This window comes from Cucurbitaria berberidis (assembly GCF_010015615.1).
Source record: "Cucurbitaria berberidis CBS 394.84 unplaced genomic scaffold K460scaffold_3, whole genome shotgun sequence".
In the NCBI taxonomy this organism is placed as follows: Eukaryota; Fungi; Ascomycota; class Dothideomycetes; order Pleosporales; family Cucurbitariaceae; genus Cucurbitaria; species Cucurbitaria berberidis.
The window spans coordinates 3,541,221-3,551,427 of NW_024468937.1; the positions used below are offsets into that span (position 1 = coordinate 3,541,221).

A 10,207-nucleotide genomic window follows, 5' to 3' on the forward strand; every position below is an offset into this window, starting at 1 on the left:
GCCCTGTCGACTTCTTCCATCGAGTCCTCCGAGTTCATTGCTACCGTCGCGCCGTCCTCTGGGTTGATCCGCCTGCGCTAAGTCCTCCTCAACAGCTCCGCCAACTCCTTCGCCAGCTTCCATCAGCTCGGAACCATCAACAACTGTCAGAGGACCGATTCAATTCGTAAATGTAAGCCTCATGCCGATTTTCTGGAGCCATTGGGAAGCTTGCAGCTGCTCGCAATTGCATCCTGCATCCTCTCCAGGATTGCGACAAAGCTTGGCCGCGGAACTGGATCCCTCTCAACAAACCTCGCTTGCGAAATGGGCCTCATCGGACGACGTTTTGCCTTGCGCCTCAGCTCTTGAAGGCTCTCACAACTATCACCAAAGTGACCTGACTAACATTGCCGACGCAGAACTCCATATACACAATGGCCGCCCTCGACATGTCCCTCGTTGCCCGCAGCGAGTACGCTCTCCACCAGTTGGTCAAGCGCAAGAAGAACTGGGCTCAGCGTGAGCCCGGTGTCATTGTCGTTTTCGTCATTGTCTTCCTTGTTGCGATCCTTGTCATTGCCATGTTCATCAACAAGAAGGTATGTCACCGCGAATTACCACATTCCTTTCAGCCATGTACTAATGCGCAATTGCAGAGGCAAGCCGCCAAGGGCGCCGTTGTCGTCACCAAATAAGATACCCCCGAATCGAGTCGGAGCGAAGCAAAGTACAGATGAGGTGGATTGGAGGTGGGATGGCATCGGCGAGGTGCAATGTGACAACGATAAGAGGCTGTAAGGTTGACTTTGGGTGGGAAAGAGCTTGTGTATAATGTGTTTGAACAATCACGTATGGGTTTATGGCTTCCCTTCGGAATCGCACTGTGGAACGGACGCTGAACGAAGGGTTCGTGGTAATAATGAACAGTCAAGATACCTCAATGAGCAATTATTAATCATCTTGTCCGCACTTCTCAGGCGCTGACTTTCACAAGGAGCCTTGCTCGAGTTCGTCTCCCAGCCTACTTACCCCGTTGTCACCGCGACCAGTCGTAACCGATTTAACAAAATAATTACCATGTCCAGCACGCCTCTTCTTTTCACGCCATAATCTTCACAAAAATCTTCCCATCACTCTCTTCAAATCGTTTAGGATGCATTCGCAAAAGTTGTGCTTTTGTCGCATAGCTCTGCGATGTCGCATTCGCTGGCCTTCGGTAATCTCCCGTAGCCTCGATGGTAAGGCTGCGTGACTGCGCGTCAGCTTTCTGAGCTCCGAACTTCCCGCCAATTATCCACATACCATTAGCACGACGGTTACGACACTGGGTGCCAAGATGGTTTGTCAGCCCATGCGCGTTCTCGCGATCGATTAGCGTACCTTCTGAACCTACACATTGAAATCCATTCCAAGTGCTCTTCACTGACATCACTCTTACAGCGACGACTCTACATTATTAACTGGGCAAATTGGGCCATTGCCGTAAAGCTGCAGTAATTCCGTCGGCGGTCGGAGACATTCAACATTAGCGTACCCGGCGACCGCTGTGTGCTTTTCTACCCAGAACTACCCGGACATGATGACTATAGTCGCGACTTCGGCTCTGAAAGCTTTAGAAACTATCGGAACCTCAATGGCGGAGGCGAGGCCTTTCACTACGTATGATCACTCATGTACTCCTCCAAGTTGCCAACCCGTCTTCCGCCCTCGAACCACTCTACTCCAGCCACAAGACATTGGCATTACCAGCCGGCTTCTGAACCCTTGCGCCTAAGATCATGGTCCCGTTGGCATCCTTATGCCGCTTCATTAATTATGATTAGCTGATTGTACCCAAATTGGAATTTCTCGGCGCCGTTTCATGTGTACCGAGAGTTTGCTTCCTCGACGACCTTGAGCATGCTAAGACAAGTACTTCTAAGTAGTTTCGCATGTTTTGTAAGAATGGTAAGGTGCCTAAAGGGACTTCTGATGACGTTGTGCTACCAAGCAGCAGATAGTGTACCATCGTTTCCGAAACAGACCAAAATATTGATTTCCTCACCCTACCATGGAAATCTTCAAACCGGTATAATAACGCAGTGCTGAGTGGCTTCTAAAAATAGTTGGTCAAAACAAGTCTCCAGTTACGCACCAACGAGCTGTAGTGTCGTGTGCCGTACCTCGCACTTGCGCACCCCGCTGGTACCTTATCCTGACCTCAGTGGCCGTCTCTATCGCTCCTATACAATCACTGAACTGGACCTGTCCTATCGTTGTTGTACATACGACGACGCTGTGAATCTCGGTATGTTCTCACTGGCCGGTGTTAGATCGTAGTGTTAAGAAATTGCTAGTCCTCACCTGTTCGCAATGCCTCGAAGTCTCTCACGAGGCTGGAACACGAAGGCCCATCGAGAACGTAACCACGTACTTTACTAGTAGTTGATCACAAACAATCACGCACACACTTTGTGGGACCGATAGCCACCACCGCCACGACAATCTCTAGTTCATAACCTACCACGATGCCTTCGATCTTTCGTCCAGTGACTGCCTTTGCCCGCAAGGCTTTGAAGATCAACAAGAACGCAGAGAAGAGCCTCGCACGGAAGCTAGACGCAGCAGATCGTGCCCATCCTCCGCCACGGTTCTCGATCGAGGGGGACTATGAATATATTGACTATACGGAGACGAGCCGCGACTATCTCCACCATCTTCTCGACAAGATTGACGGTGATGGCTTGTGGAAGTGCTGCCGAGGGCATGAGCAGGAACTCATCCACTGGAAGGGAGAACACCCTTTCAAACGCTTGAGGTGCAATACCTGCGAGCACATTCTCTGCCATCGTTGCGAAAGTACGACCGTCTTGACGCGTATGGAAGGAGACACCGTCTTACCCTACGAATACCACGAAGTATCCGGTCCAATCTCCTACGGTCAGATATGTTCGAACTGCGGTTTAACCCATCGAGCGCGAGGCGTGCAGATCACCGTCGACACCGCCGCCAACGAACGAGTATCGAACATGACATTCGCCAACGTCGTATGCGTCTGCGGCCACCGTGCTGACAACACATGGCTTCATTTCTGGATCGGGCCCATCTACGAGTATCGGCGCAACCCGCACGACGCATTCGCGAGCCTATCCCGCCAACGCGCCGAGAGTTCTGTTCGGAGACAGCAGGAAAGACTCGAGCATGGCACACGGCGCGAGTCGCTGCCATGCGGATCTTCGTCTAGGGGTGACTCGTCTTCGAATCTTAGCGGACCTCATGCTCAGTGGAGTATTAGCACGAGCAATGTATCCTCTCCGCCGATGAGTAGACCGCCTTCTTCTCAACTCGGTCAGCCGCCTACCCCGTGGATGACGGGGAGTTTCTCATCTTGATCATGGGACTGCCAGTATACTACCGAGCTACCTACCATTTCATGGAGAATCCATGTCCTCGAGTGCCTCGGCTTGATTTAGTGGGCAGCAGCCGTCAACTTCAACCTGTTTCTGTACGTGAACACTGTTGGCGTACATACAGTATCTCCTGGTATCTCCTGTTTCTTCCCCTTACACTTCAACCACATCTAAGAAATAATCAAGTAACGAAAACGGCCTTCCTGTATCTGATTTTTGTAAACGTAATGTTGGATTTCTCCTTCCCATGTTTGGCATGTTTTCCGAATCCGGGATCTGGAAGTATTTGTTGTCTTGGCTTTTCCCAATGTCTTGGAATACTATATCTTGCTCTTTTTTACTCTTGTTACATGGGTATAGGATATGAAACCTGGAAATCCATCAATTTTTTGGTGCATCCAATCAATCAATCAACGTTAGTTACTGATTCTCCTTGGTGTTTCTGACACTGTGAGGGTGAAGGCAAATTTTAGGAAGTCGGAAGAGTGACACAAGGGGGGATGGTTCCTGAACAGAGATTAGGATGTTGGGTGTTGGACGTAGGTTCATCATTGTTGGTGCACGTTTGTAAGAGTTGTTTCATGCTTTATTTGATGCCTCTGCTTTGGTTTGCAGTTGTTTCTTAAGTGTCAGGATGAAAACACTACACAGCAATGCCTTGGAAGGAACCTGCAACTTATGTTGGATTGCATTTGATACACATTGCAGATGTTGGAAGTAACATGTAAAGATTCGCTTTATTTATTCGCGTACACATCTTCAAAAAAGTACAATCCTAACTAAGTGAAAAATAGCTATCAATCGCAGTCACATGTACATACATTGAATGCTAACCTGGTATCAGCCTCCACCTCTCGCTCCTTTAAATTTTCCTATTGCTTTACGCAAACGCCATGCCCTTCTTGATCTCTGCAATAGCTAGCGCTGGATTCAGGCCCTTCGGGCATGTCCTTGAGCAATTGAGAATAGTATGGCATCGGTACAGGCTCATGCTGTTGTTCAAAGCATCCTGGCGCTCGGCCCGCCTTTCGTCTCGCGAATCGGCGATCCAGCGGTATGACTGGAGGAGAACAGCAGGACCGAGGTATTCTTCCTGGTTCCACCAGTATGATGGACAGGAAGTCGAGCAGCAGGCGCAGAGAATGCATTCGTAAAGACCGTCGAGCTTCTTGCGATCTTCCTTGGATTGGCGGTATTCACGGCCCTGGGGAATAGTTAGATTGCTGCAGGTGGGAGCATGGGCGAGAGATACATACGTCAGGCGCGGGTGTGTCGCGCTGAAGGTAGGGCTTAACGGAGCGGTATTGCTTGTAGAAGAGCGTCATGTCGGGAACGAGGTCTTTGACAATGTACATGTGGGGGAGAGGATAGATGCGCGATTCCTTGGCTGTCTCTGTGGGAATACGGCCTGTTCCAGTTTGTTAGCTTCCAAGTCCTAATCCCCACATACGAGGGCCACATACATAAGCAAGCCAGGGTGTTTACACCGTCGATGTTCATGGCACAGCTTCCGCAAATTCCCTCGCGACAACTCCGTCTAAATGTCAAAGTCGGGTCAATTTCATTTTTGATCCTGATGAGCGCATCCAGCATCATGGGCCCAGTCTTGTTCAAATCGAGGGTATAAGATTGCATTCTAGGCTTCGAGGACGGCTCATCTGGACTCCAGCGGTAGATGTGGAACGTTTTGTTCCTTGCATCCTTGGTAGGTTCGGGCTCTTTGATGGTCGAGGTCTTGCTCTCTGGAATAGTTGATGTAGCAGGGGCGGGCACGATCTTTTCGGCGACCTTGGAGATGGGCTCGCGAGCGTGGACGTCGTTCACGGAGGCGAAGCCACGAGAGAAGAAGACGGCGGGCCGTACGGCTGTTGCGGATTGTCAGCAGAGCTCAATTGGGTTCAAGGTGATGCAGAAAGGTGTGCGTACCTGTCCGCCTCGTAGCCAGACGACTGAAAGCGCGTGTGCAAGCCATTGCGGAGTGTGTGGAGTGGAGAGTGCGGGATGCCGTAGAGGTTCAAAGTGTTGCGTTCATCGAAGTCTATTACCGAGGGAGCTTGAATCTGGTGGCAAGTGCGACCGAGCGCGCCAATCACACGCAGCGTGAAATCAGCGAGTGATTCGGACGATCCCGGCTTCTCCAGCCCGTCCATTCCGACGACGCTACGACATCATCGCTGACAACGTCAACACTCTAGCTCTAAATCTCATTTGGCTTGCGCGAATATTCCAAGGCTCATTATGATACAGGCTCGTTACTATTGCACGACCAGAAAATAATCCTGAGAGATGATGGATGCCCTCGGATAACCAGCCGTCCCCACATATTCTGTATTCTCGGCAGGAGCCTGTGAGCCTTTAGGAGCTCGCGTGACGACCTGCGCAAAATAGTCGGTCGAGATACTTAGTCTTGTATGGCGGAAATTGCCAGTTTTGGGCTATCGCCAACGTACTTTCGGTCCAGCAATACTCGATTCGACTGCCTTCACGTGGTGTTGTATCGAACCACTCGAGCTACAGGCCTACATTCACCTGTAGTAAGCGTCGCCTTGAACCTATCGCTAATACAAGGCAGTATATGCCTACTCCTACTATCTATTATGGTCTTTCTTTCTCATGTCGCTTCAATTCGCTTTGGGTAATGTCCCCGTCATGTTTTGCTAGCCGTCTTATCACAGCATCTGCTCAAATCTTCATTATTTCCATCTGCGAAGCTTTGCGGTTGTCTCTGTTCTGAAGTAACGTCCAACAGCAACCTTTATGTTAAGAGAGAGGAAATTTCACATCCTATATTTGGCACTAGTGTCAAGTTCTACTGCGTTCTTCTCTGTAGCTGCCAAGTAGTTTCCTTGTCGGCCTTCAAATATGCAATACATTTGCAACGTTTTGTTTCACCTTCATATGGCCTCTTTCTGCTAGCGACCTTTCTCAAGATGTCAATTGTTGTTTTCGCAATCTTATTGCTTTACCTTCCTAGACTCTAAGGTTCCTTTCATCCCATGGGTACGGCTAAAATGGAAGGTACGACCCACTATGGCCTTCAAATATGGCCTTATCAGAGCAGAGGAGGCAGTCGCTCTGTTTATGTACTGGACGTCACCTGGTTTATGTACTAGACTTCACCATGTTTACGTACTCGCAGTCACCTTGTTTATGTACAAGTGACCTTGGATTGATTACAACTACAAATTACCCTCCTCGTCTCCACCTTCACACCACCTCCTTCCGCCGACAATCGACAAACCGTCTCGACACGCATTTTATTCTACCATCTCGCCTTCAGCGCCACGATCACCCTGTTCAACCATGACTAAACGTGCCGTTATGTCAACAAGCAAGGTGAGTCTGCATGGTTTTATGCGTCCTTGATTTTGATCTTGACAGTCCACCTTACTGACTAGAATATAGACTGTTCCGGAAGATTCTCCGCAGGACGTCCACCATGTGCCCGTCAACGAGAGCCTCATATCGTCGTCTCCCACCTCTCCAGGTGATCTCCGTATACAGGCCGCTCAAGGACAGGCCTACGGTGCTCATCAGAAATTGACTAATCGCAGGCTCAGCCAAGTCCAGGCCCCAGATGGTCTTCGTGGAGCACAGGCGATGCAGCGTCGCGATTCGCTCCCAAGTCAAGCCTCTCAGCACTCGCGCGGCTCCTCTGGAAACCCGTCGCTCAGCTCTCCCCCCACGCCTACGATGCTCAACCCAGCGTGGACTCCCAAGGAATCCTCGTTGACTGCTATTCCTGAGGCTCTGACAGTTCAGGAGCTTGCTTTCCGTCATGGTCAGCAGGCCCACCACGTTACTGCTGATCGAATCCCATCCAACCCGTTTGCCAAGGAGTTCGAAGAGGCATGGACGACGTACTACAACCTGGGAAAGACACAAGGTGGCAAGCCTGTAGACACTCCAGCAGCTTCATCAGCTTCAGCAGCTTTATCAGCTTCAGCGCCCCCTTCTTACTTCAACTATGAGTGGCCGGTACTGATCAATCCTTACACGCAGAACCTAAAGTCCCCCGACGGCCTTGTTGACCTTGTTTGGTCGCGCAACATATGCGAAAAGGCCTTGAACGGCATGGAGGCCATGATTCGAGTCACCTGCGAGCGCGTCGACGACTCGGAGAAACTGGTTATCGACATCCCGCTCCCGTGTCAGCAAGCCTTAGCGACCTTCCCTGACCTCCTCGATCGATATGAGCGTCTCAAGCGGGATCGCGATGTCGCCTTCGAATGTGTCGCAAACCTTTCGCGTGTAAGGTCTAGCAGCAGCAGACTGGTCTAAATTCTTCGATTCTCAGCCCTCGATTTGGTCACTCCATGCTTGTTGGTGCGTCAACAATGGATCGTTTGTTGGCTGAATCACTCTTTCGCTGAATTGCGATGTGTACAACAAGATGCTTTACAACAATGTGCCATCACATCTCATGCTAGCGTGATATGGTCTGGTGGTCACAGAGTCCTGGTAGTGCTTTTTCTTCTTTCCTTGCTTTACGGCGTTGCTGGTGGGCGGCTGTGGGCGCTTAGGAGTTTGGGAGCAGTCTACTCGAGAGCCCCGCGACGGGATTGCTAGAACACCTCCATGAAGGTGTTTAGGGATATCTATCTGATGACAACGTGTCATAAACACCAGAGGGAGAGTTCATACAGGTAGATCGCATGAATACACGTCAGCATCGATAGGGACGATACTCCTTTTCAATGGAAACAACTCAAAACACCGCTCCATCCTTGATAATTTGGTCAGATGTCATCAGCTATGTGCTCCATAAATTCATATCTATCAATAGCATCGCCTCGATGTTGTTAGCGATTCGACGAGTTACACGCCATCACGTGGTGACGTGACGATCGAAAACCTGCACTAACAAACCCGCGTCATGGCCATCCTCCCCGACTTCCTAATGACAAGCACCACTCCGTCGTCTGGCCACTCTACAATCTATTAACGATGGCCACTACCTCTATTGTAAGACCGCATAGCTTCGATCGCCAGCAAAGCCTTCTGAAACTCGACTGCAGCGCAGACCTGCGATCATACTCTCGGAACTTGGGGCCAGGCGTGCAAGAAAAGCTCTTCCAGCGTACGAGCGAAGCATTAAGAGCACAACTAGACGAGCATCGCGAATTTCTACTTGGACATCAGAGGAATGGCCAAAGGCAAATCAGCCCTGTGCCTCAGGTCAACGTCGGGCCCTGGCCGCACACGCTACCTCCCGACGAACCGGCCCATCAACCCTACCCTTATGCTCCTACACCGCCTTATGCACAAACTCAGGACCCTATCCCCGGTGACGTCAATACGTATCCGCCGGCGCTACGCGATGCCCTCGACCGTTGCATGGCCTTTCAACAGCCTAATGACGACACTATATACCACGTCATCGAGGATATACAGAGTACATATATGGACAATGCGCACAAGATTACAGGAACATATCAGAGTCTGCAGGGGGCGAACGAGGAAGTGGTGCGAAAGTTTTTGTTCGACGGAGCCTGGAGCTCAGGAATCCACATGGGTTACGATCCGGAATACATGGTTTTAGAAGGTGGAGGATTGAAATGCGCTATTCAAACGGATGGGTCGATGGGAGGATATACGCAAATATATGTGCACCACGTCAACTTGAGTGAAATGAAGAGGAGGAGATAGTAAACATTTTCACCAGACAGTTCAGCACTATGAAAGGCTACGACACGCTACGGTAACAAACGAGGGTATATCCCAATCCCAAGACTCCTCCATACAATCAATGTATGGCATTAAAATCAAAAACTTCGCGGTTCAAGCCTGCTTCGTGCCCTTGGCGTTACTCTTGACACCCAAGCCAAGCAGGAACGCAGCCCTCGTAACGAAAGGCAGGACATTGAGTACGTTTGTTACAACATCCTTCTGCGACCACAACCACGGGCTCAGAATAAGCTCCGTACCCATCTCAGACCACGCTGCATATATGTGTCCTGCATCGCAAAGTGCTAGGCCAAATACTATCCACCACCACACCCTCAGATCATCAACGACGCGGAGGAGGATGCCCTCGATAAACGCGAAGAGGAAGTATGTTGACGCCAGCTGGTCGTAAACGATCTGACTTGTTGGGTGATACTGGGAGGTGGACGGCATGAAGGAGATGTATTCGCGCGGGACAACGTGCAGGTGGTATACACCGCCGAGGGCGGCGAAGGGTTCGAGATAGAGGTGCCAGAGGCGATAGAAAAAGGGGATATTAGGAGGTGTCATTGCTGGAAGGTTGTGCGACACCGGCAGTGTAGTGCAAGGCTGGTAACTGCGGTTGGCGCGGTTCGCTGACGAACCCTATCGTTGGGAGTGTCCTTACAATTTTGATAGCCAGTGAGTAGACGCGGTAAACGACACGGTAAACGGTGTAGACGCGATGGTTATATGTTGGAGGTAGCCAGTCGATGTAAGGCGGTGCGCTCGCCGACGAGTGCGACAACGAATGTGAGATGCTGTGCAAGGCCTCAGGTGCGCTTGTGCCTCGGATGTTATTGGCGGACCGTGACCACTGATATCGACGCGGAAGCCTTCTCCTCTGTTGGAAAAGTGGTATGGGTGTCTGTCCGGGGGTATTCGGGAACCACCCGCTGAGACCATCACAACCATCGTTATTTTGGAATCAGGCTACGGCTCTTATACACTTCCAACCAGGCAGTAGGGCCGATTGAAGATGGCTTTTGAGTAAGTAGAGAGATTGAGCTAATGTTGTCATACGTGGGCGGTTCTTGCGTTCGTAGTAGTCCGTAAGAGGCGAGCGCTGAGATGAAAGCATGGATGCTACAGTAAGACGTGGAATGTATGCTCGCCTAATCTCCCGATGT

At 50.5% G+C, this 10,207-nt stretch overlaps 6 protein-coding genes across 6 annotated transcripts; 4 read left to right on the top strand and 2 right to left on the bottom strand.

Moving 5' to 3' along the window:
- Nucleotides 1-68: 68 nt before the first annotated feature.
- Nucleotides 69-945, top strand: K460DRAFT_366647 (uncharacterized protein). The gene is made up of 2 exons (XM_040933420.1): nucleotides 69-581; nucleotides 639-945. Exons 1-2 carry the CDS (start codon nucleotides 417-419, stop codon nucleotides 675-677), a joined length of 204 nt encoding a protein of 67 aa, XP_040788358.1. The 5' UTR covers nucleotides 69-416; the 3' UTR covers nucleotides 678-945.
- Nucleotides 946-2,123: 1,178 nt separating this feature from the next.
- K460DRAFT_115288 (uncharacterized protein) lies at nucleotides 2,124-3,449 on the top strand. Its single transcript, XM_040926584.1, has 2 exons — nucleotides 2,124-2,269; nucleotides 2,319-3,449. Exon 2 carries the CDS (start codon nucleotides 2,490-2,492, stop codon nucleotides 3,351-3,353), a length of 864 nt encoding a protein of 287 aa, XP_040788359.1. The 5' UTR covers nucleotides 2,124-2,269; nucleotides 2,319-2,489; the 3' UTR covers nucleotides 3,354-3,449.
- Nucleotides 3,450-3,877: 428 nt separating this feature from the next.
- Nucleotides 3,878-5,374, bottom strand: K460DRAFT_338382 (succinate dehydrogenase iron-sulfur protein-like protein subunit). The gene is made up of 4 exons (XM_040931046.1): nucleotides 5,298-5,374; nucleotides 4,835-5,236; nucleotides 4,628-4,779; nucleotides 3,878-4,575 (listed from the first exon to the last, which is right to left on the bottom strand). Exons 1-4 carry the CDS (start codon nucleotides 5,341-5,343, stop codon nucleotides 4,252-4,254), a joined length of 924 nt encoding a protein of 307 aa, XP_040788360.1. The 5' UTR covers nucleotides 5,344-5,374; the 3' UTR covers nucleotides 3,878-4,251.
- Nucleotides 5,375-6,342: 968 nt separating this feature from the next.
- On the top strand, nucleotides 6,343-7,711 carry K460DRAFT_115347 (uncharacterized protein). Its single transcript, XM_040926585.1, has 2 exons — nucleotides 6,343-6,707; nucleotides 6,777-7,711. Exons 1-2 carry the CDS (start codon nucleotides 6,675-6,677, stop codon nucleotides 7,650-7,652), a joined length of 909 nt encoding a protein of 302 aa, XP_040788361.1. The 5' UTR covers nucleotides 6,343-6,674; the 3' UTR covers nucleotides 7,653-7,711.
- A 607-nt stretch (nucleotides 7,712-8,318) lies between these two features.
- K460DRAFT_355563 (uncharacterized protein) lies at nucleotides 8,319-9,020 on the top strand (the record flags this gene model as incomplete). Its single annotated transcript, XM_040931888.1, has 1 exon — nucleotides 8,319-9,020. The coding sequence occupies one exon, from the start codon at nucleotides 8,319-8,321 to the stop codon at nucleotides 9,018-9,020; it is 702 nt and encodes a 233-aa protein (XP_040788362.1).
- Nucleotides 9,021-9,152: 132 nt separating this feature from the next.
- K460DRAFT_285233 (uncharacterized protein) lies at nucleotides 9,153-9,608 on the bottom strand (the record flags this gene model as incomplete). Its single annotated transcript, XM_040928797.1, has 1 exon — nucleotides 9,153-9,608. One exon carries the CDS (start codon nucleotides 9,606-9,608, stop codon nucleotides 9,153-9,155), a length of 456 nt encoding a protein of 151 aa, XP_040788363.1.
- Between the last annotated feature and the right edge of the window lie 599 nt (nucleotides 9,609-10,207).

Coding starts and splice junctions, on each gene's coding strand:
- K460DRAFT_366647 (XM_040933420.1), top strand. CDS start 417: ATGGCCGCCCTCGACATGTCCCTCGTTGCCCGCAGCGAGTACGCTCTC. Junction 582..638: donor CCATGTTCATCAACAAGAAG/GTATGTCACCGC, acceptor GCGCAATTGCAG/AGGCAAGCCGCCAAGGGCGC.
- K460DRAFT_115347 (XM_040926585.1), top strand. CDS start 6,675: ATGACTAAACGTGCCGTTATGTCAACAAGCAAG. Junction 6,708..6,776: donor CCGTTATGTCAACAAGCAAG/GTGAGTCTGCAT, acceptor ACTAGAATATAG/ACTGTTCCGGAAGATTCTCC.
- K460DRAFT_115288 (XM_040926584.1), top strand. CDS start 2,490: ATGCCTTCGATCTTTCGTCCAGTGACTGCCTTTGCCCGCAAGGCTTTG.
- K460DRAFT_338382 (XM_040931046.1), bottom strand. CDS start 5,343: ATGGCTTGCACACGCGCTTTCAGTCGTCTGGCTACGAGGCGGACAG. Junction 4,780..4,834: donor AAACACCCTGGCTTGCTTAT/GTATGTGGCCCT, acceptor AAACTGGAACAG/GCCGTATTCCCACAGAGACA. Junction 4,576..4,627: donor GCGACACACCCGCGCCTGAC/GTATGTATCTCT, acceptor ACTATTCCCCAG/GGCCGTGAATACCGCCAATC.